Source organism: Tachypleus tridentatus, chromosome 1, assembly GCF_004210375.1.
Source record: "Tachypleus tridentatus isolate NWPU-2018 chromosome 1, ASM421037v1, whole genome shotgun sequence".
Classification (NCBI taxonomy): domain Eukaryota; kingdom Metazoa; phylum Arthropoda; class Merostomata; order Xiphosura; family Limulidae; genus Tachypleus; species Tachypleus tridentatus.
In genome coordinates, this window is record NC_134825.1 from 69866759 (window position 1) to 69889887 (window position 23129).

Consider the following 23129-nt stretch of genomic DNA (forward strand, 5'->3'; position numbering starts at 1 on the left):
AATACATTTTGTATACTACGTGATAAGAAGTGTTGAAAGACCTGTCACGATTCAGTATTGATGACTTAGTAACAATACATTTTGTATACTACGTGATAAGAAGTGTTGAAAGACCTGTCACGATTCAATATTGATGACTTAGTAACAATACATTTTGTATACTACGTGATAAGAAGTGTTGAAAGACCTGTCACGATTCAGTATTGATGACTTAGTAACAATATATTTTGTATACTACGTGATAAGAAGTGTTGAAAGACCTGTCACGATTCAATATTGATGACTTAGTAACAATACATTTTGTATACTACGTGATAAGAAGTGTTGAAAGACCTGTCACGATTCAATATTGATGACTTAGTAACAATACATTTTGTATACTACGTGATAAGAAGTGTTGAAAGACCTGTCACGATTCAGTATTGATGACTTAGTAACAATATATTTTGTATACTACGTGATAAGAAGTGTTGAAAGACCTGTCACGATTCAGTATTGATGACTTAGTAACAATATATTTTGTATACTACGTGATAAGAAGTGTTGAAAGACCTGTCACGATTCAGTATTGATGACTTAGTAACAATATATTTTGTATACTACGTGATAAGAAGTGTTGAAAGACCTGTCACGATTCAATATTGATGACTTAGTAACAATACATTTTGTATACTACGTGATAAGAAGTGTTGAAAGACCTGTCACGATTCAATATTGATGACTTAGTAACAATACATTTTGTATACTACGTGATAAGAAGTGTTGAAAGACCTGTCACGATTCAATATTGATGACTTAGTAACAATACATTTTGTATACTACGTGATAAGAAGTGTTGAAAGACCTGTCACGATTCAATATTGATGACTTAGTAACAATACATTTTGTATACTACGTGATAAGAAGTGTTGAAAGACCTGTCACGATTCAGTATTGATGAGTTAGTAACAATACATTTTGTATACTACGTGATAAGAAGTGCTGAAGGATTTGACACGCCACATTAGCATGGCTTGCAATCTGCACAGCTGACGCTGTTATTGTCTGCCGTTTTGATGACTAGATATCATAACAGGCGAGGCTGGCACGATGCCTCTCCTAGACCTACTGTTATCGTGCTAACAGATGGAATAGACATTTGACAAACACTATGGTTTATTAATACGTGTACTTCAATCTTCAGTTGGGTTGGGCGTTTTTTAAAAATCTATACGTAGTTATCAATCAATCTGTAAATGTGTTCCTCCACAACTATTGCTGTGTATACGTCTACTCATGAATATACACAGTAAAATATGATCGATTTTTTTACATATGAGTCATTCTGCTCTAAGATGGACTCCGCCCTCCCTCACACGTGTTTCGTATATCCTTATATGGTGAGTTGGAGAACGTCCCCAATAAAAACTGTTCTAACAAATTTGTCGAACCTCGTTAGCTAAAATATTGTCGAAGTGAAAACGTTTCTTCTACGAGTTGTGAAAATTACGTTCTGAACCCAAGTCCGTAAAATCAAGATTACTTCTAAAATTATAGTTATTACCATATACGTTGTAAGCTGCGGAAAAGTATAGATTTGTGAGAATTATGTAGTTTAATTTGAAACTTATATAAACTATACTGAGATGAATTAGGTTTAGAACTGATAAAATAATTTTAATGGTATTCCCTTTAATAATAAAAAAGCGTGTATGTGGTACTAAAAGGTTCCTGTATCGTGGCAGTAAGGGATCATTGATGGTTTTAATCATTAACGTTTTGATATGAACAGTAGGTTGAGAAAATACCAGTTTTATTCATAGTAAAAAATGTGTTTCATTGACAGAAATAGCCTTTCTCTTGATAATAAAGTAAGGAGTTTCCCAGCAGGTATAATACAGGAACTTTCCTAGGTAGAAGTGCAGAAACTATCTTTGTCATAAGCCTCAAGCATCCATGATAACAAATTTAGTCTTATTTATTTAATATCCTTAAAACATTACTTCTTACTGATGGAACAGTTTTTTACACTAAAATAGATATTGTCCACATACATTGTTTTATACACTCATCAATGCCAGGGTTGCGTTTACTTAAAAACGTAACGTTTTAAAATAATTAATTTACGTGAAATGCAGATCTGTTGAAAAAGCTTAACGAACCAGTTAGAAGCGAAGGTAGTACAGATGTGATATACCTCATGTCATTGCACGTTGCTACAGGACAAGAGGCAGGGAGGTAGAACAATACGACACTAGCGGAGAAACTGTGGCTTGAAACGACGGTAGCATAACCGTCGTGCTTGCTTCATAACTTGGTAATAATCCGTTCATTGCCGTAAAGTAACTCTATAAAGATCCTTGTCCACATGAAACAACCAATAACTAGCTTGGGAGATTACGTCTTAAAGATGGCAGTATCATTTTCCCTTTTTCTGATAAGGGAGAAGAAATAAAGGCGAGTTAATCTAGTGGTCTTTAACCACATGAAATACTTAATGTGTGATCAATAGAGTCGTGTAAGAAAGAATGTCTTAAAAGTACACCAGCCCTTCATTATAGCATAAATAGAAAATCAATATTTGAAAAACGAAGACCTGGGTTGTTTCTAACTGTTATTGTTCACTTACTTCGATAAATGAATTTAATGATTTTTTACACTGATAATGTCACACTGTGCTCTTTATTTTTTGTATTAGATTTAATTTAGAAATAAAATCGATGACATTCTCGTGATTTTAGTTAGAAGGAGCTTCTTCTCAAACATAAAAAGTTAACAAAATTACATGTTTATTTTGTATTCATAAACTACTCTTTCTTATTTTTACAAGAGCAAAATTATTCATCATTAATTTCAAACACTTAACATCCATTTTTATAGATGCATTTAAACTTTGACATGTTACAAAAAACCGCACTGTCAAATTAGAAGTGTCTTTATTCAAACCTTTGAATATTAAATAAAGACTGTGACAAAGAAGTGAAATATATATATATATACATTACCTGCTTTATGATAAAAGATAGGATATGTGGACACGTTTAAAAACAATACCTGGTTTATATTTTTAAGATAGCTTCAATGCAGATGTGTCATAATATGTTAACTACATATACATTACCTGCTTTATGATAAAAGATAGGATATGTGGACACGTTTAAAAACAATACCTGGTTTATATTTTTAAGATAGCTTCAATGCAGATGTGTCATAATATGTTAACTACAGAAGAAAAAAAAACTCGTGGTTTGTTTACGAGAGATTTTCTGGGTTGAAGTATTTTATATTTGAATGCACAAAGTTTATTAAACGTAAAGGAAGTGCTCTATATCTACAGTAATTGAAAATTGTAAGTCACCTGCCTAGATTTCTCAGTTATGAACTTAAGCAGTTAGAATACTGAACGAATCTGATGGCCCTGTGACAGCGAGTGATATTAACCCTAAATTGGTTAAACTTGTTCTACAACATGTGATTCGCACCAAACGTCATATTGTACAAAAGATACTTGAGCCTAAAGGCCTGACAAAAACGACAAACCGATCAACTTATCTTGAAAGAGATTCCAGATCTAGCGAATCTTCCAAATACTGGGTTTTAATACAGGTGTTCTTAAGTATTTATAAACAGATGAAGAAATTTACACACAAAACCTCAATACATAAAAATTGCAGTCTGAAATGGGAATCTGAGGGATAACAGAGCCACCCCCTAAATAACTTTCCTTTTGTTATTTGTAATACTCCATATACTTCCTTACGTATATAGTGATGTCGTCCCTACCTTCCTACTCCTAATTTCCTTTTTGCGTAGTTTAATGAAATTCAAAAAGCTTTTCACACACGCACACACGTTATTCTTTTTAATTATATATATATATATTGCGTAAGTGTTAAACAGGTTATACTGAATTTTAAAAACTGTATTTTACTAAGCAGTAATTCAAAAGAATGAAAGAATATACTACAATAAAAAATGTTTACTAGATTATCCGATTTACGTTTAATTAATATTGTACTCAACTGTTAATATTGTTTTGTTTTTTTCATATTGAGAAGTTTTGTCTATTTCGTACGTAGATATTTGATTATACAGTTGCAAATACCACTTTTCTCCACTTTCAGCGTATTTCTATTTCGTAATTAAGCTCTACATTTCCCAATATGAAGTCGTTAAGCATAAACAGACTTTAATTTTTGTTATTAAAGAGATTAATTTATCGATAAATTCTACATCAATAAAGGTGTCATTTTTACTTACTTCAACGTATGCAAAGCTTTGGTTTCGGGTCCATTTAGTTATTTGTATCACGAAACACCATTAAACCTGGTGTGAAACAAATCATCCTCAACAAGACGTTAATAATAAGATGAAACCACTCATGATAGATATTGATGCCCAAAGATGTAACCTCCGTATTTCACGTACAATAATAGTGGTAGGTATTTTAAAGGTTCTGAGTTTTTATTTCTTAATGTAGTACTAAATCTTAATATTAAATTGAAGAAGAAATTTATGTCTACTACAAAAGATAGTTCTTCAATTAGAATGTAAAACATGAAAAGTGTTTAGCAAAATGCATTTAAACAGAAACATGATAATGTATAACAAACAAGAGATGATTAATTCATCTTATTTATTCATATTATGTTATTTCATCATCTCGAATTCTCCTGTATGGGCAAAGTAAATGTTAACTTACTTATTAAGTACTGTTTTCCGTATATTAAAAACGTTAAGTTGTCAACTCATTTGTATTGCTTTCAGTACAGTGAAAGTAACTTACTGGATTCTTTGGAATTGCTTTGAGTGCGGTATAAATTTTAACTTTCTTGGGCACTGTTTTCAGTTTGTATAACTATTATATCTAACTTAACTTCTCATCTACTTCTTTTGTTGCTGAGTAAAATATTAATTTGGAAATTCAGGTTTCTGATTTCACTGCTATATAATTGTGAGTTTCCATCTTCTCAGGTACTGTGATAAACGAAATGTAGATTTTGTCTGTTAATTATTAACTGACCAGCTTTTCGGAATTATTTTTATGCTCTGTTAACTAACAACCTTTGGGGCACTATTTTTAGTATTGTGTTAACTTACCAACCTTTGGGTTACTATTTTCAGTGTTGTGTCAACTTACCGACCTACGGGTTACTATTTTTAGTGTTATTTAACTAACAACATTTAGGGTACTATTTTCAGTGTTGTGTTAACTTACTAACCTTTGGTTTACTATTTTCAATGTTAAGTTACCAACCTCTGGGTTATTATTTTCAGTGTTAACTTACCAACCTTTGGGTTACCTTTTTCAATGTTGTATTAACTTACCAACCTTTAGGTTACTATTTTGAGCGTTAATTTACCAACTTTTGGGTTACTATTTTCAGTGTTAGCTTACCAACCTCCGGGTTACTATTTTCAGTGTTGTATTAGCTTACCAACTTTTGAGTTACTATTTTCAGTGTTGTATCAACTTACCGATCTATGGGTTACTATTTTTAGTGTTGTATCAACTTACCGATCTATGGGTTACTATTTTCAGTGTTATGTTAACTAATAACCTTTAGGGTACTATTTTCAGTGTTGTGTTAACTAACAACCTTTAGGTTATTATTTTCAGTGTTGTGTTAGCTTACCAACCTTTGTTTTTACTATTTTCAGTGTTAACTTACCAACCACTGGGTTACTATTTTCAATGTTAACTTACCAATATTTGGACTACTATTTTCTGTGTTATGTTAACTTAGGAACTTGTAGGTTACTATTTTCAGTGTTAACATATCATCCTTTGGGTTACTATTTTCACTGTTGCTATTGTTTTGTTTTGTAAATTTATTCTTTAATCACTTTACTCTAACGTTTCAGACAAAAATGTGTAGGTCTTGTTAACAAAGTTTATCAATTCTTTGCACTCTTTCGTTTCACTGTAAAAACATCGTGAAGGTATGATTTATATTTTAATTCAGTAGCTCCTCCTAGTTAAACCGGTTACATGTAAGACCATTTATCATAGATGAAGCCTTAAAACAAGTTCTTCTTTACAAGAGTGGGCTGAAAAACAAGCATGTTTTACACACGCCTGACCAATGTAAACCAGTGTTTTTAAGTAGAAAAGTGAAAATATTTCTGAGCTATAGCATATACATACTATGAAATAATAAATCATTTTTTAAATAACTAACAAAATTCGCAAATAATTTGCCGTCAAATTAGTATTTGCATTGTAACAGTTTTTCTTTAACTACCGGATTTCTAGAATAGTACAAAACAATTCTAATTGCAGACATTGAAATTTGTAAGTCCTCTCTTTATAAGCCTACATGAGTTAAGTCTTTACTGAGTACGGCGTATATTTGATAAAGATATATATTAACACTATAACTTGTGTACGTTTTTTGCATTGGTTAGTCCTAAATTTTTACATTAATTAATATTATCGGTAAATAAACTTATACTGTTACTCTACAACCTAACGTTAGTCTATTTTAAAAACTTTTATAACCTTTTACTATATTGTTGAACAAAATGTTTACTAAAACATATAGTTACATCTACCTTTTGTTTAGATCTGTTGAAATGAAGTGTACAAATGCGCATTTAGATAGTAAAGTGCGCGCGCATTTTCATGACAAATAAAACTGGATATTATTATAGAGGAACATATTAATGGCATAAAAATCAGAATCTGGAAAAAAAAAGGAGTTACTTCAGAACTCTGACTGGCAACAACGAAGGAACTTTTCCAGAAACACATTAACAATTTACAGAACGTACATAAGACCAGTCGTAGAATATGTCTGGGTAAATGTATCAAAAGCACACATCAACAGACTACAGAAAATATGAAACTATATTTTAAAGAAAGCAAAGAAAAGTCCTACTATCAACAAACTCTGTTTCTACACAACTATTCAAACATGCAACACAATCACACTCCTGGATAACTCGCTTCAATGTTATAAGAAAAACATGAATAAAAATGTACTAATGAGCAAACTAGCGAATTACATAATACATTCTGAACTACGCCCTAAGTGCTTCTCATCTCTAAACAACATAAATAAGAAACTTACAAACGAAACATTTCCAGGCTAATTGTATCCTAGATACAAACGTAGCTCTATTTTAAAATCATTTTGTAAGTAAAAATAGGATTACATATGTTTATATGATTGCTAAGCAGAACTGTATTGTGAACATATATTAATAGTGTGAGCATGTATAAGTGAAGCTAGTGAAAATGTACGAGGGAATATTACTCCGTGAATAGGACATGGCGCGTAAAGAATATGTTAATTAAAACTGCGGACAAGGACACAATTTTTAACGTACTGTAAGAAAAGCAACAACAATGTGACAGAGATTATTAATTAGGATTAATTAACAGCACAAGTGAAATAATAATTACCGAAGGAGGAAGATGTCGACGCTGAACTTGTCACTCCCTGGTCCACATTATGACTCCCAATGATCATAAAGAAAATTATAACAGATTTATAAATAAATTTTTCCACTTGTTCTTAATTAAGTAAATGCAAATATCTTATATAAGACACGTAATAAGAATATCATACTATAACAGAGTTATAGGTTTTTTACATTAACTTGTGTTCACTTACATAAAACTAAAAAATATTAATTTTTTCCGTGAATTTATTTCTATTGTTAGATCGCTATGCAGTTCCAGTTTCGAGCATGGCCAAGCGTGGTCGTAATCCGAGGGTAGCGGGTTCGCATCCCCGTCGAGCCAAACATGCTCGCCCTTTCAGCCGTGGGGGAGTTATAATGTTACTGTCAATCCCACTATTCGTTGTTTAAAGAGTACCCCAAGAGTTGGCGGTGAGTGGTAATGACTAGCTACCTTCCATCTAGTCTTACACTACTAAATTAGGGACGGCTAGCACAGATAGCCCTCGAGAAGCTTTGTGCGAAATTCAAAAACAAACAAATCCAGTTTCGACCCTAATGCCTGCGTCGATGTTTTATTTAATTATGTAACTAAAGCAATGTGGTTCTTGTCAAAATAAAAAAAAAATTGCAGTGTTTTTTAAATGAAAAATGCACAGTTTGGGAAATCTGAAGAAGTGAAATAGCAATTCCACGTGAGGATATGTAACTCCTTTTATGTTTTTATCCATATCAGACTTAACCCTAAATATAAAAAATATACTTTGTATGTATTTTTCTTTGCCCTTTTTCTGGTTGTAGCGGATTTACTGTTGTACGTTTATTTTGATACCTATGTTTGTTTCACTTTGATGAGTGTAGCGTGTATTGTTGGATGTGTATTGAACAAATTTAACCTGTACTGTAAACTTGTAGAAGTTTCTTTAGAGTAAGAATCAACAATATTTGTTTTACGAAAACGCTAGAATGTTTTTGAATACAGTTGAATGTTCGAGGAACTTGCATGGTTGGTATATACAACCGACACGCTGATAGAAAGATTATTATTGAATAGCTACTGTGATTAACTTCAATGAATTACTTCAAATGCTATTATTTCTGCGAAGACATTAAATAACAAAGCCAGCTTGTAACCGGTGTGAGGCCACCAAAAGAATGGTAGCACTAGCTTAGGCGAAGTGTAACAATATCAACTCAGGATTAATTTCTTCCTCATGGACCTGGACTGTCAATAAAATATTAAATTATTGATTAGATATAAGACTCAGTATTTTTTGTAAGTTTGTAAAATTCTTGTATATAAACCATCATTTGTAATAACTATTACAAATTCATTAGAAATTGTTTTTTTATATTAAAATATATTTATGTTAAAAATATGTGTCAATCATGTTGCCAAATAACATATATTTGATTTATATTAACATTCAATGAACTTGTAAATTAAAATTAAAATTTCCGGCTGTTTAAAATCGTAGTGCGTGACGTACGTAACATAATAAATCAAAGATCCGTCTGAGATAAATTATAATATGTAGCAGGTTACTTCATTGACTTTTCATATCTTCTACCCTCTCTCTGCCTCACTTCTCATTTTTGTTCCTTTCTATCACTTCGTTACATTGACTTCGCCCAACATGATTTTCTTTTGACTTTTCTAAGCTGATTTCGAGGTATCTCATGTAATAGTTTTCCGAGTTTCAATATATATAATATATAAGGATATACGTACGTGTGTATATATGCGTAAAAATAATTAATTGACGTTTGAAACCAAAACGACAAACGCTATTAAGACTGTTGAGATTCCTCTGAATGGTTCTTTGGCTAGAGCACACAGTATGACACATGTACTTTAAAAGAAATAAAAATGTTTGTTAGCACGACAAGAATTTTACTCTCTGTAAACTACAACACACAGAATAACGTATGAACTTTGAAAGAACTAAAATATCTGTTACTCTTAATTTTGGTTTTATTTACTCTTGAAACAGAACGTTTTCGGAGTTAATACGAACACATAGATGGTTTAGTTTTTACACACAAAAAGGTTAAAGCTAGTCCTCGTACATTAGTCTAATTAAATACATTCACGCATCAAGTTTATGCCAAAGTTTAAGTCTTACTGTTTATGATGTTATAAATCAAATCACTTTATAAATAAAATCAATTTATTTAAAAACATTTTACCTTTTTGATAGGTATTATAAATTGTATTTAAAACCTTTTTAAGTTTGCAAATCATAATTGAGAAGATTAAAATATACTGTAAAATTAAAGTTTGTGTTTCAGTCATTTTAAATTATCGTTTAAATATGTTACAAACATTAATTAAAGGAAAGGTTATATTCAAAGTACAACTGAAGTTAACAACAGACATTTCAACTTCATATTCAATAACTACGCCAGTCGTATTTATTATTATAAAAAAACAAATTATTTTCCTTATTTTTTTTTAATTTTCGTATAATTAAAGACTTTTCTTTGAAATTTCTATTTCGATGGAGTTCTCTTGCGAGTCAGTAATAAGTTACAACGTCAAAATTCCATGGTTAAGTTACTCACGATAGACATCTTGCTTATAGCCCACTGTGTAGATTTGCGCTAAAATAAACAAACAAACATGATTATTAAATAATGGGTCTATTTCTATTTTTTTTGAATATTTTTGTACTAACCTCATAATGTCGTAAGACCTTTGTAGATATTTGATCAAGATCACGGTGATGTGCCGTGCGGGCAAAAGAACCTACAGGACACACTGTGTGTTAATAACAGGAGTAATAGCTTAGTGGTTTTACATATTCTGCAGTTCTGAAATTAGTAATCCAAACTATCACATATTTTAAGTGGATGGCTCTACTGTACTCCTATTTCACATACCAAGATTCAAGGAAATTCATTAAGAAATACACGAGATATTAAATCTCTAATTTTAGTTGAATTTATCCCTCTTTTTTTTTATTCCCAGTGGTATGGAGGTATGTTTAACAGTCTTACAATTCTAAAAACTTGGCTTCGATGCCCGTGGTAAGCAGAACACAGAGAACCCCTTGCGTAGCTTTGTGCTTAGCCTGAAAAAATGTACTTTTTTATTTTTTCTTTGCACTGAAAGTAATGAAACGTTATGATAGAAAAACATGCTTAACTTTCATGCTTTGTTTTTCAAATTTTGTACACTGATATTTCTTTACAACCTAAGATTAAGTGTCAAATTTGATCTGAATATAAACCATATACGGAAACTGATTTAAGAAAAACTTTGAGCATGTCTATACAAAACGTCACGTGAGCTCTCTTTACTTAAGAGTAAAAGTGAAGTGATTTCAGTATTTTGTCATTCGAATTAAAGATGGCTGATTTGGAGTAGCAAAACTATAGGGTGAAAGAACGTGTAGAAATACAAATATTGATTAGACCAAGTAAACTAAATAAGAGGTTTCTAGGGCAACTTTTCCAAAGATTCACACGGATGGACAGTTATTATTCATTATTTATTGCCAACTTTTAAGTATAAATTTGCTAAATATTATTAAATCACTCTAACTAGAAAACGATTCAACGGCACCTGATATTTGTTTCAACAATTAGCTTAAGTAATGATGTTTGATGCGGCTGTACCGAGTGCATGGGGTACAAGAAACTGTTAATATAGATTTCATAGCGTTACTATGAAGGAATTTTTTTTTAATTTCGCGCAAAGCTACTCGAAAGCTATCCGCGCTAGCTGTTCCTAACATAGCAGTGTAAGAACAGAGAGAAGTCAGCTCGTCGTCACCACCCACCGCCAACTCTTGGGCTACTCTTTTACTAACGAATAGTGGGATTGACCGTCACATTGTAAAGCCCCCACGGCTGAAAGGACGAGCATGTTTTGTGTGACGGGGATTATCACCATGTATTTTAGATAATCCAGTTGATTCTGTAAGGTATGGATTTGTTCCGAACAATAGGGTTGCTATACTAAAACTAATTTTGGTTGTTATCGAGTGTCACTTCCTTACTTGCTGTGGTTTGTTTGTGTGTATTGACGAAAAATAATACCACATGAAAAACGTATTACGTGTGACCAAGAAAGAGTTGAGCTTACGACTTAAAGGAATAATATAACAATTGGCAATTAAACTAGTAACTACACTTATAGCAATGACAATAATTTTATAGCAAATATAACTAAGTCGTGTATTCTTTTTTATCCATCATCATGCCCAAAGTTGAACATAAAAATGGGGCCTAGCTAGCTAATGAATGAGTATTTGACGTAAGGTTCATATCAGTACTGTAAATATAACTTGATAGCCAATTTTGATGTTATTTTAACAGTTAAAAGTTCAGAGCATGTTCTATTGTATATCATAGCTATAACTGACTTACCAACCCTTAGCCCAGAATAATAACACTATGTAACAGAAATTTTGTTCCTGGATAGTATGTGTTATTTCTTAATTGCTTATGTTGTAAAAGTACAGAAAATGGCCAATATTCCCTTCTTCGCTTTAGTAACCTGGATAATGAAAATTAGAAATTAACCTATTTTCTGTGTAGCCTTCCAGTGGATCAGCGGACTTACAATGCTAAAAAACCGGGTTTCGATACACGTGGTGAGCAAAGCACAGATAGCCCATTGTGTAGTTTTGTGCTTACCACTAAAACAATTTTATGTAAAAACGGGCAAATTTGCACATTTTTATTTATTTAAGATCTGAATAAAACAACATATGAATCAAGATTTACATGTATTTATACTAAAGTTATACAAAAATGAACAAAATTGTTTAGAAGTAAGTAGTTTTTCGAGATTTGCGAATGTAATGTAAATCACTTTCACGTATCAGTCCCCAGATATAGTTTTCCATCATGTTTTCGTTATACGCTCCCTGGTCACAAAAGCAAAGTTTGAAGAGAAAAATAAGTCTTTTCCATTTACTTAAGCATAAGCAATTAGAAAATAACACTTTCTGCCCAGGACCACGAAAGGGTAAAAATTTTGTCACATAGTGAATCAATAGGTCACGACAAACTATTTGATATTTTAAAGTCAGAAATCTTGACTCCCTCTGTTTTTCAAGTCATGTGGGAAGTGATTTTTTTTTTCATTTGCACCACTACCAAGGTAATGTGCGGATATACTCTACCAGTATTTTGTTGTTCTATTTTTCAGGGGAGATATTTTAGACCATCTACCCTATTAAGTCACACATGGCCACTTTGTAATGCTTCCAGTTGGTTATTCGGGCTTTAGGCCTATCGAATGTCACGGTCATTAGGGCCACCAACGTGTTGGGACTCCTCACCATTACTTAGGATGTGCGCTGTTGAAATAATTAAATACGCGGTACTTGGTTGATTGTTGTGCAGCTGCTCAGTCTAGCGGAAACGTTGTAATTACTAACATCAGAACTTACCTGCTGTAAACACTATTTACAAGTCACTTGTTATAACATTTTTAGCTACATATTTTCTATAACATTGTTATGAACAGTCAGTCCTTTGTAACATCATTATTCATAAAACCTTTACTTGGTTTAAACCAAATTAGTTAAAAATACAATATAAATTTACAGAGCTACGTTTCTCCACACGTTTTGGTTCAAACACTTGAATACTCGTGTATTTTTTATATGTGGTATGTTTTTGCAATTAATACAGACTTGTAGTTTTAATATGTTCATAATATTCATCCGGTTTCTTTCTTATTTTATCAATAAATAGCTTTAACGGAGGTTTTGTGAAATAATTTTACTTTTTTTTTATAATGTATTGCTCACATTTTTACGTTTTATTTCTTTATTTCGTCCTGGAAACTACGAGAGTTCTTATTTGTAAAGTAAAGTATTTGTAAACTGCTTAAGTCTTATCAATTATTTCTACTCAAGAAAAACCTTTAATGAGTTGTTATAATATTCATTTATTCTTTGCAAAAATTTAATAGAAAAGTGTAAATTACGAAAATAACCAATTAAACAAAAATAAATATGTTTTAGATAACTCTTGGTTTATCAAAGAATTATGTAATATTTTAAATTATTCTAAAAAATACAGCCTAATTTTTTTTATAACAGTAATAAGAAAACTGTTTAAAACTACCTATTACTCGGAGTTCATTTGTAAATGTTAGTTTTAAAGACTGTTTAACTAATATACTTGTATTGTTATCATGTTTTTAAAATGTCTCTTGATATAAGTCTTCAAACATGCACATGAAAAAGTAACGGTATACAGTTACATTTTTAAAGTGATTAAATCAGCCTTAGACATTATTTTGATATCACAGACAAACAACTTAAGTTGAACAAACACCTGCACATTTTTATTCTCAGGGAACTATTCATACACTGTAAATACTGGAGCTTTCATATAACACTAACTGAAGTACCGTTATACGTTTGGGAAGCTACATGTTATTTCAACGTATGAAGAAGACATAGGACCCTCAGGGGTGATATAGGGGGAGGTTCACGTCCGAAGGCAAAACCCACAATGCCACTCCTGGGGGTGGAGTGTTGTAAGTGTGCATGCAAAGTTTGATGAAGGTAAGAGAATAGTTGAAGCAGCACATAGGGCCCACGGAAGGTGACACAGGGGTGTAATTCGAATAATGCTGATCCATCTTTATCATTGCCCTTGTGATTCTAAGGGTAAACTCCAGGTTTACTAACAATTGGTCTAGATGTTCGTCGGTTTATACTTTGTAAATACAGAATTTTTTTTTTTTCAAATAATAGTTCAGAGTAAGATAGGACAGAAGAGATAACTAACTTCAGGAGGCGGTGAGGATAAATACAGACATGAATATTTTATAGAATATTATGATAAGACAGATTGTATTGTTAAGTTTAGGAAGGTAATGAGGATAACTGTAGAGTTGAATATTTTATAGAATATTATGGTAAAATAGAAGATAATAGTTAAATTCGGGAGTTGATGGGGTAATCTCCATAATTAAATGTTTTATAGAATATTGTAGTTATATAGAAGGTACTGTTAAGTACATAAGGTATTGATAATGAAATGATAAAATCAGTCTTCTGTAGAATTTATGATAAAACAGAAGATACTGAAGGTAATTCTAGAGACAAGTATTTTATAGAATTTTATGATGAAATAGAACGTAATAGCTAAGTTCAGGAGACAATGAAATAATCTGTACAACTGAAGTTTTCATTTAGTATTATAATACGACAGCAAGTGATAACAAAATGAGAAGAAGACGATGGATTTGTGCAACTTTAACTGTGTATCCGCCGGAAAACAAACGATTTTTCTGTTGTTTCTTCTTCTTTCAAATACTGTGTAATCCACAGCCATTCTTTCATATCTTGATGAACTGATTTGAAATTTGGTAGGATTACACCGTGATCCAATACACCCGAAACTTTCTTTTATTTTTTGGTGTAGACTTTTTAGAGGATGTTATTGGGTCAAAGGTAAAACAACCCAAGAATATATATTTTGGGTTCCTGTGTATCATATTTATAATGATCAAAATGAAAGTTGGCATAAATGTAAGTTTTCATGACCCCAACGTAGTGACATATGACATGTTGAGTTTTCCCATTTTGAGTCCTTTTAGTGGTGGTGGAGTTCACACACAAGAGTAATTTTGGTCAATTATTTGGCTATATTTGCTGCAAAGGTAATTTTATACAAGCCTCACACAGTCACAAACAAAAAATGGTAGAGTTGCTCGTTTTTAGTAATTATAGGGGGTTGTTGTTGTTGAATTAAGCACAAAGCTACATAATGGGCTATCTGTGCTCTGCCGACCACGGGTATCGAAACCCGGTTTTTAGCGTTGTAAATCTGCAAATTTGTAAATTTGATGCAAAAACTATTTTACAAGCAACACACATTGACATACAAAAATCTGGGACCTATTAACTTTAATTAAGTTAGTGGTGTCAAAGGTCACAAAATTAATTTTAGGACTATTTTTCAATTACTTTGTCGTATTTCAAGGAAGTTAAAAGGGAGTTGGTACAAAAATACTTTTCTACAGGCAACACACATTGATACACAAAAAGGTGGGATTTTCCAATTTTCGGTCATTATGGAAAGGAGGAAGTCTAAATGTCAAAAAAGCATTATTTTCGGTTTTTAGCTAATTTATGTGCTATTTATTATATAGATATATTTTTGCAGATCCCAAACAATGATTTAAAAAGTTTTTGGTTTATTCTGTGCTTTTCATGATTCTGGTGGTGTGAAAATTGGCCATGTTGGCATTTCGTGCCAGAAACATGTGGCGTTCGCTCGCGAATTTTTGCTCTTAAATTTGTGTACCTCTCGGATTAAAATACGACTAATACATTTTAGAGAATCTATTTAAATATATGCGTTGGATAAATAGAATTACCCACATGTGTTTTCTTCTCACAGAATAGCCCCGGACTTACAACGCTAAAAACCGGGTTTCGATAGATAGCCCACTGTGTAGCTTTGTGCTTAATTCCAAACAACAACAACTTCTCACAGAATAAAACCACTTACAGATATATTTTGTAAATTGTGTAAAGTTTCTCTTGTGAAAACATTATTCAATGCATTATTTGAAAGCCTATTTATTCTAAGGTTAGTGTAAGAGTAAAATTATTTACGGGCATATTTAAGTGTAACATAAGCTCATACTGCAGTGTTAGTTCAATAGTCCTTCTCACTCCAGGCTCAATTTGCACAAAGAAGAGTGGCCCGGCATGGCCAAGCGTGTTAAGGCGTTCGACTCGTAATCCGAGGGTGGCGGGTTCGAATCTCGGTCGCACCAAACATGCTCGCCCTCCCAGCCGTGGGGGCGTTATAATGTGATGGTCAATCCCTCTATTCGTTGGTAACAGAGTAGCCCAAGAGTTGGCGTTGGGTGGTGATGACTAGCTGCCTTCCCTCTAGTCTTACACTGCTAAATTAGGGACGGCTAGCGCAGATAGCCTCGAGTAGCTTTGCGCGAAACTTAAAAACAACAAACAACACAAAGGATAGAGTATCATTGCTAGTAATATACATTAAAGTAATGACAAAATCATATAGCCTACTGTGTAGCTTTGTGTTTAACTTCAAACAAACATAGTTATATTTCTGTATTTATATAATATATCTCATTATTTTATTTTCTAAAGCATGTTATTTGCCTTGCGCAGAGTATTGATATTTATTTTATTCTAACTACGATTTTTTTTTTTATTTCTAAGTGTTTGACTTTTTTGTTAATTATTTCGTTTTCCGATATTGTTTATTTCATAGCTACGTTACAGATATGTCAACATGGACCCATGCAGCATTACTTTCATTTTATTTTGTTTCTTTTAAATTCTTTTATCCTATTATTGTTTTGGTATTGTAATTACTTATACAGAATAAGCAACTTTCATTTCTGAAATTTATTGGAGTATAAATAACACACACATATATATATATATATTAAGTTTATATTTGCTCTATTTCTTAGTTAAACAGTTAGAAACATTATCTTCTAATCGCCATACGTGGATGAAGCTCGTACAATATGCTATTTTGATTAGTATTGACAATTTAAAATTGCGAGCTCTGACTGTAAAACAGTCTCCTAGGCAACATTAGATTTTACAGTCCCCTAAATTACTAAATTTACTAAAATTAGGGGTTCGATTTCTTCAATGGACTCAGCACGTAGTCCGATGTGGCTTTGCTATAAGAAAACAAACATACATAGATTCTACATGAAAGAATGCGCTGCGAAATTATATTTAGTATAATATCCTAATAAGATGTTAATTTCGGAAAATGAATGTTTACATAAACCTTCTCGTTATTAGCCTCTCTTACTTCAACTTTCCAAACAAATATTTTAATTTGTTATTTTAGCTTGAAATTTTAGGATCTAATTTATCCATAAGAAACTTATATGTCAAAATTTCACAAGATTTTGGAGGCTGTTGAATCAACTTTTAAATGAGTTTATTTTACATTCGTCAGGTTTCACTTGAATACTAACCTTATAATTGGCACTAAAAACCACTTATTGCACAATGTTTTACTGAATTGAATATAATTGTCCTATTTAATAAATGCAGACATAAACTCAGCAAGCACTGACTGCCACTTCTGTAGCAACACATTTTGCCATAAAATACACACTCAACTATAACACATGTATATTATAATAATACATATACTTAACATCCCTAATACCCACACTTTGTTTTAACACACGTTCATTAATAAAACAAAAACTTAACGTAATACTTACGCATAGCCATAGCACAGATCAACAGTCACAACACATATACTTAGCATACCGCACATCTTTACTCTTAATGAATGCATACTTAAACAAAAACACTTACTTAACCGTGACGTTTATACCTAGCGATAACGCATATTCTTATACACAGTACATATATTTAGCCACAGTACTCATCTCTAGTCATATTATATATATTTAGAGATAGCACACTTGCTTAGCCATAACATATAAATATAACTATCTAAAATTACACTTTCTTGGATCATATCTACATTTGCCAGATGGCACAGTGTTCTACATATAGCTTCTGTAAATCCTTAAAATATACCCTTTTTAATAATAAGATAGTTATGACAGAAATAACTACAACGTAAAGCTCTAAATATTATTGTGTTAGGAGGAGTGTTTGGAAATACAAATGTGTTTGGGAACGTGCATATGAGGACACATACGATTCAACTGTGTGAAATTTGTAGCGTTTCTGTTTCATTTAAATTCTGCTTAAGTGCTTGTAACGTTTTAAAATTGGTTTTAGAAAATCAATGAGATGTAGAGGAAAATATGTTTTGTACAGCGATCAAAGTTTTATACATCAAGTTCATTTCTTTTTTTGTGCAGACTAATTACATACGTGCATGTACGATGTTTCCAACTAGTGCTTGTTCTCGCAGGAATACAGATAGGAAAGCTCAGTAAGGTAGGGTCAAGAATTTATAAGGATTTTGTGAATTAACAACTGCTAGCTATGTTCTTCGTGACTTGATTGTGGCAGACTTCCAACCACAACATGAACAAATCATGAATAAATATGAGTGAAAAATAACATATTTGTACCATGGTAAAAATTACTCAAAAAAACATATTAGATTCGAAACAGCTTCATAAGTGGAACTGGTATAGCTTCATAAGTGGAACTGGTATTTTAAGACATGCTTTCAATTAATAAAAACTTTAAACAAAATCTTTTACTTTGCATTTAGAATTTTTTCAGGGCGTAGTTTATTTGAGAAAAAATAAGCTATCCTTAGTAATATCCAAATAACTAATGTTAAACATTGGCCCATGATAGTTCACTTTAAATTATAAATTGAGTTTTCTATGTTTTTATATCCACATTATGTCACACGTTCTCTGAAAACTCAACCGCAACTAACTTAACCAAACTATTTTGAATTTTTGATAATGTGAAGACGGCTTAAAGAGTATCAATATTACCCAATTACCGAGTTATTTTCACTTTATAAGAATGATTTGCACATGCTAATGTATTGGCGTGTTGCCCTAGAACGCGAACTGTGACACACGGGCGACGTACTTTATACCTAAATATTTTGTTCACGGCGAATGAGGGTATGACTGAAGGAATGTGTTATCACTTTTATAAACAATAAATAAATATTCACAAGTAATGTTTTAAAATTAATGATAAAATATGTTGAATAACTGATTATTCAATGTTCTCTATGTAAGCAGAAAATATCGCACAGCATGACATCCAAGACAGGAAACGGGCTAGAAAACTACACTTCAAACCCACCCAGAACAACACCCTTATCTGTTCAGTGAAGTTTATGATTACCAAAGAGAACCTTCTAGCTCCAAAGGTATTTTAATGAAGGTTGGCATCAGTTCTGATGCAGTTAACAATATAATACACAATTATATGAAGCTTGCAATCTGAACGATCCCAAGCTTCCAGCCACACCTTGAAAAAGGTAGCCGAATAGATCGAAGCTACAGCAATCCCATTCTACCAAAATATCTTTCAAATCCCGTGTTGTACCGTTGTACTTTTGTTTGCTCGAATGCGCTTTTGGTAGTCAATGAATACATACAGTGGAGGGTATTGGATAGCTCGTCAAGCTATTAAGTCCAGGGTTTAATTATTCACCCTTTTCAGACGTCTACAATAGAAAGTTTGGTGTCAGGCTGAACGCCACTTAAGATGAGGATGTTCATGTAATAGAACCATCATATTTATAACTATAAAACACTCAGTAACGACTAAACCTCAGTTAGTCTTTTCTAGTGCTTTCTAAACTTTGTATTTTAAGATTTGTTGTAACTTTGATAGATTATAAATTTTGATTCCATGTTAGCAAATCTTGTGATAAAGAATTAAAAGCAGTAAGTTATATACGAAATTAGAAGATAACGCATTCAAAGGACAAAGCAAGTGGTTTAATTCAAATTTCACGTTTTTTTATTCACTAAAGTAACTGATTTTTTAGTATACAGATTTCCATTGACTTGTAAAATCTTACATTCAAGATGTTCGATGGACCATTAACTGTTTCACGGATACCTTGCAATTTGCAAGTTTCATCGACATTTGATATTTTTATAACAAATACAATACACACCCGATTATTGATCGGTTTTCGCACATATACACAAACTAATACATATTTAATTTTCGGTCTTTTTAATGATTTGATTGAGCGCCAAACTTTCGTAACAAACAAAAGTTAATTCCTTCTAAGCGAAAACCTGTGCATATTTGACGCATATGCTTTAGTGTTGTATCGAACGAAAAATTGATATTAGAAATGTTCGTTTTTAAGCACAAAACTACACAATCGGATATTTGTGCAGTGCCTTTCCCGGGTGTCAAAACCATCCTTTAGCCTTCATGTTTACTGCTGTGCTACTGTAGGGAAGGAAGAGAGGTGATAATTGAAATAAATGTGAATTTAACTACACGAGGGCTATTTGAGATAGCTAGACGTCTCTCATTAGCAGTGAAAGGCAACAGTGAAGACAGTTAATCATCACCACCCATTGCCAACTCTTGGGCTATTATTTTGCTAACGAATAGTGGGGTTGACCATGACATTATATTGCTCTCACGGTTGAAAGGGCGAGCATGTTTTGTGAGACGGGGATTCGAACCTGCGACCCTCAGAATGCAAGTCAAGAGCCCTAACCACTTAGCTAAGTTTATTTTAATGTTCGAAAGTGACATAGGTTTCTACAAACTGTTTTATTAAGTTACCCCTCTCAATTTACACTTTTAAGGGCCTCGCAACGAGGTACAAAGGAAACACATTAGAATAAATACACACATATATATATGGTAATTTTTTGATATAATATGTTTCAAACTGTGAAAGAACGCAACATTTAGTCTTACATAATATGTTCCGTGCAGTTTAGTTATATTATTTAATTTATTCGCTAGGGGCTGCATCGCTCATTTCTTAGTGCAGCAAACGGTTATTTAAAAAAAAAAAAATTGTACTTTTATGTCACCGAAAGCTTTCATATAATATGTGCAGAGTGTATCATAATGGTTAATGAGATCGGACTAAAAATCCGATAATTCTTGGTTCACAACCTGTTGTCATAGAAATGCACGCCGCACTGTGACGCAGTGGATGAGCTTCAAGAATCCTTTATTAACTAACTATGTATTAGTGAATTAGTTTGTTCGTGAACTCGTTATACATTTCTGGAACTATCAGGATGAAACCTGACAGGCGAACGAGGGGTACCCAGAGGTAAGATGTCCTTATCTTATTTATTTAGGGTATTAACGGGAGTTATAACGCACCTGAAATGTTACGCAATATCTTAAGACAACTGGAACTCCTAAAGACATTAAAAATTTGTAAAAAAAAGTGTATGTGATTTAACATAGTGTATTATGTTTGTTTATTTTAAATTAAAAAGACACACAATGGACTACCTGCACTGGGTCCATTAAGAGTATCGAAACCCAGTTTTTTAGTGTTGTAAGCATTCAGATTTACTACACTTTGATACGGATACCAACACTGATTTTTTTTATCTTCTTCTGTTCCTGTTGCAGGAAAAAGATGGAATTAGCTACTCGCTGACGTTAAAGGTTCAGTCTACATCAGCTAATACAGAGCAGTGTAAGAAGAAATCTTCAAAGTTTATACTGCAGGTTAGTATTATTAATCTTAGCGAAGGGTATTTATCAATTATGTAAAATATAAAATGACAGATTATTGTGACGACAGACGTAATTAACAGTAAGGGATAGGAACTGTGAAACTAACAAACAGTTAACTATCTCGAAGCCCGACTTCCTGAGAAACAGACCCATTAAATTAAGCTCCACGTGTCACAAGGTGTAAAACAAAAACGTTATTTGTTTTGTTCTTAAAATAACAGTTCGAATATTATTATAAATAATCAAGGTGTGTATATGAATCAACTTCACGTCAATCATAGCTCATTAATTGTTCTCATGTCTATTTTCTCTTTGTTTGTAACTGTCAAAATTTTTGATAAAGTCTGACAAAAATTCACGCACGTGAATTTTGGCAAGGATATTCACCAAAATATCAAGTCATTGCTTGATGTTTACGTGCAACATCAGTATATTGATGTATCAATAAGCGTGTCGTACTTATTTGATAATTCTTATCAAATATGTATAAATGTTTAATTAATGACTTATAATACACACACGAATATCACATCATGACCTTTCGTATCCGCATTAAAGTTAAATTATGAAATTATCGTGTAATTTCTACCTATAGAACTAAGTGGGCAGTGTTTTTATACGGATATTTTTTTATCTATAGAAGCAAGTGATCACAAGTTTTGTATGGAGGTTGTTTTGTAAATAGGTGTAAGTGATCAGTATTTTCTATAGAGATTTTCAACCTATAGAAATAAATAATAAATACTGGAAGATTTTTAATTTGTAGAATTAAGCGATCAGTATTTGACTATTAAAATTTTAAATCCATAAACTAGTTTGGTTGTTGTTAAATACAAAGCTACGTAATGAGTTACTTGTACTCTGCTCACCATTGGTATCGAAACTTAATTTTTAGCGTCGTAAGCCCGCAGAGTTACCACTGAGTCACTAGAGACAAAGGTATAGAAGCAAGTGACTACAAACTTTTCTACATACATATTTATCTATAGAAGTAGGTAATCAATTATTTCCCTATGGAGATTTTTATCTGTAGAAGTAGATAATCAGTTGCTTCTCTATGGAAATTTTTATTTATAAGCGTAGGTAATCAGTTGTTTCCCTATGGAAATTTTTATCTATAGAAGGAGATAATCAGTTGCTTTTCTATGGAAATTTTTATTTATAGAAGTAGGTTATCAATTGTTTCTCTATGGACATTTTTATCTATAGAAATCAGTGATCAGTGGTTTTTCTACAGACTTTTAATCTATAAAGGTAAGTGATAAGGTGTTTCTTTATGGAAATATTTATCTATATAATTAAGTGATCAGTTGTTTCTTCATTACATTTTTTTCTAAAGGTAATCGATTAATTATTCTTTGATTGTTATTTTTTGTAAGAAAAATAAGATAATTGAAATAACTTTTATCTTAAGGAGAGTTTCAAGTGAAAAACAGATTTCCAGTGATTCTTCTGTTGACGTTATTGTTGGTAGGTAGATTACATGATGTTTTGTCTAATTCGTTTATTCAAGCTGTGCTTTAAATTATACAAATGTTCTAAATAAACAAGATATTTATGATGTCCTCACACTTATATGCAAGTAACTAGCCACAATAGGCTTTCAAA

At 32.1% G+C, this 23129-nt stretch overlaps 1 protein-coding gene and 1 long non-coding RNA gene across 2 annotated transcripts in view; one reads left to right on the forward strand and one right to left on the reverse strand.

The window, feature by feature from the left end:
* LOC143251640 (uncharacterized) overlaps nucleotides 1–23129 on the forward strand; it is a 35811-nt gene that overhangs the window by 9567 nt on the left and 3115 nt on the right. Inside the window, exon 2 of the mRNA XM_076502906.1 lies at nucleotides 21414–21512. Coding sequence (XP_076359021.1) covers nucleotides 21414–21512 — 99 coding nt within the window. The remainder of the gene's footprint in view (nucleotides 1–21413; nucleotides 21513–23129) is intronic.
* The window catches only part of LOC143251651 (uncharacterized), a 104948-nt gene continuing 91389 nt past the window's right edge, over nucleotides 9571–23129 (reverse strand). The window contains exon 3 of the long non-coding RNA XR_013028634.1: nucleotides 9571–9990. This is a non-coding gene — a long non-coding RNA (uncharacterized LOC143251651). The remainder of the gene's footprint in view (nucleotides 9991–23129) is intronic.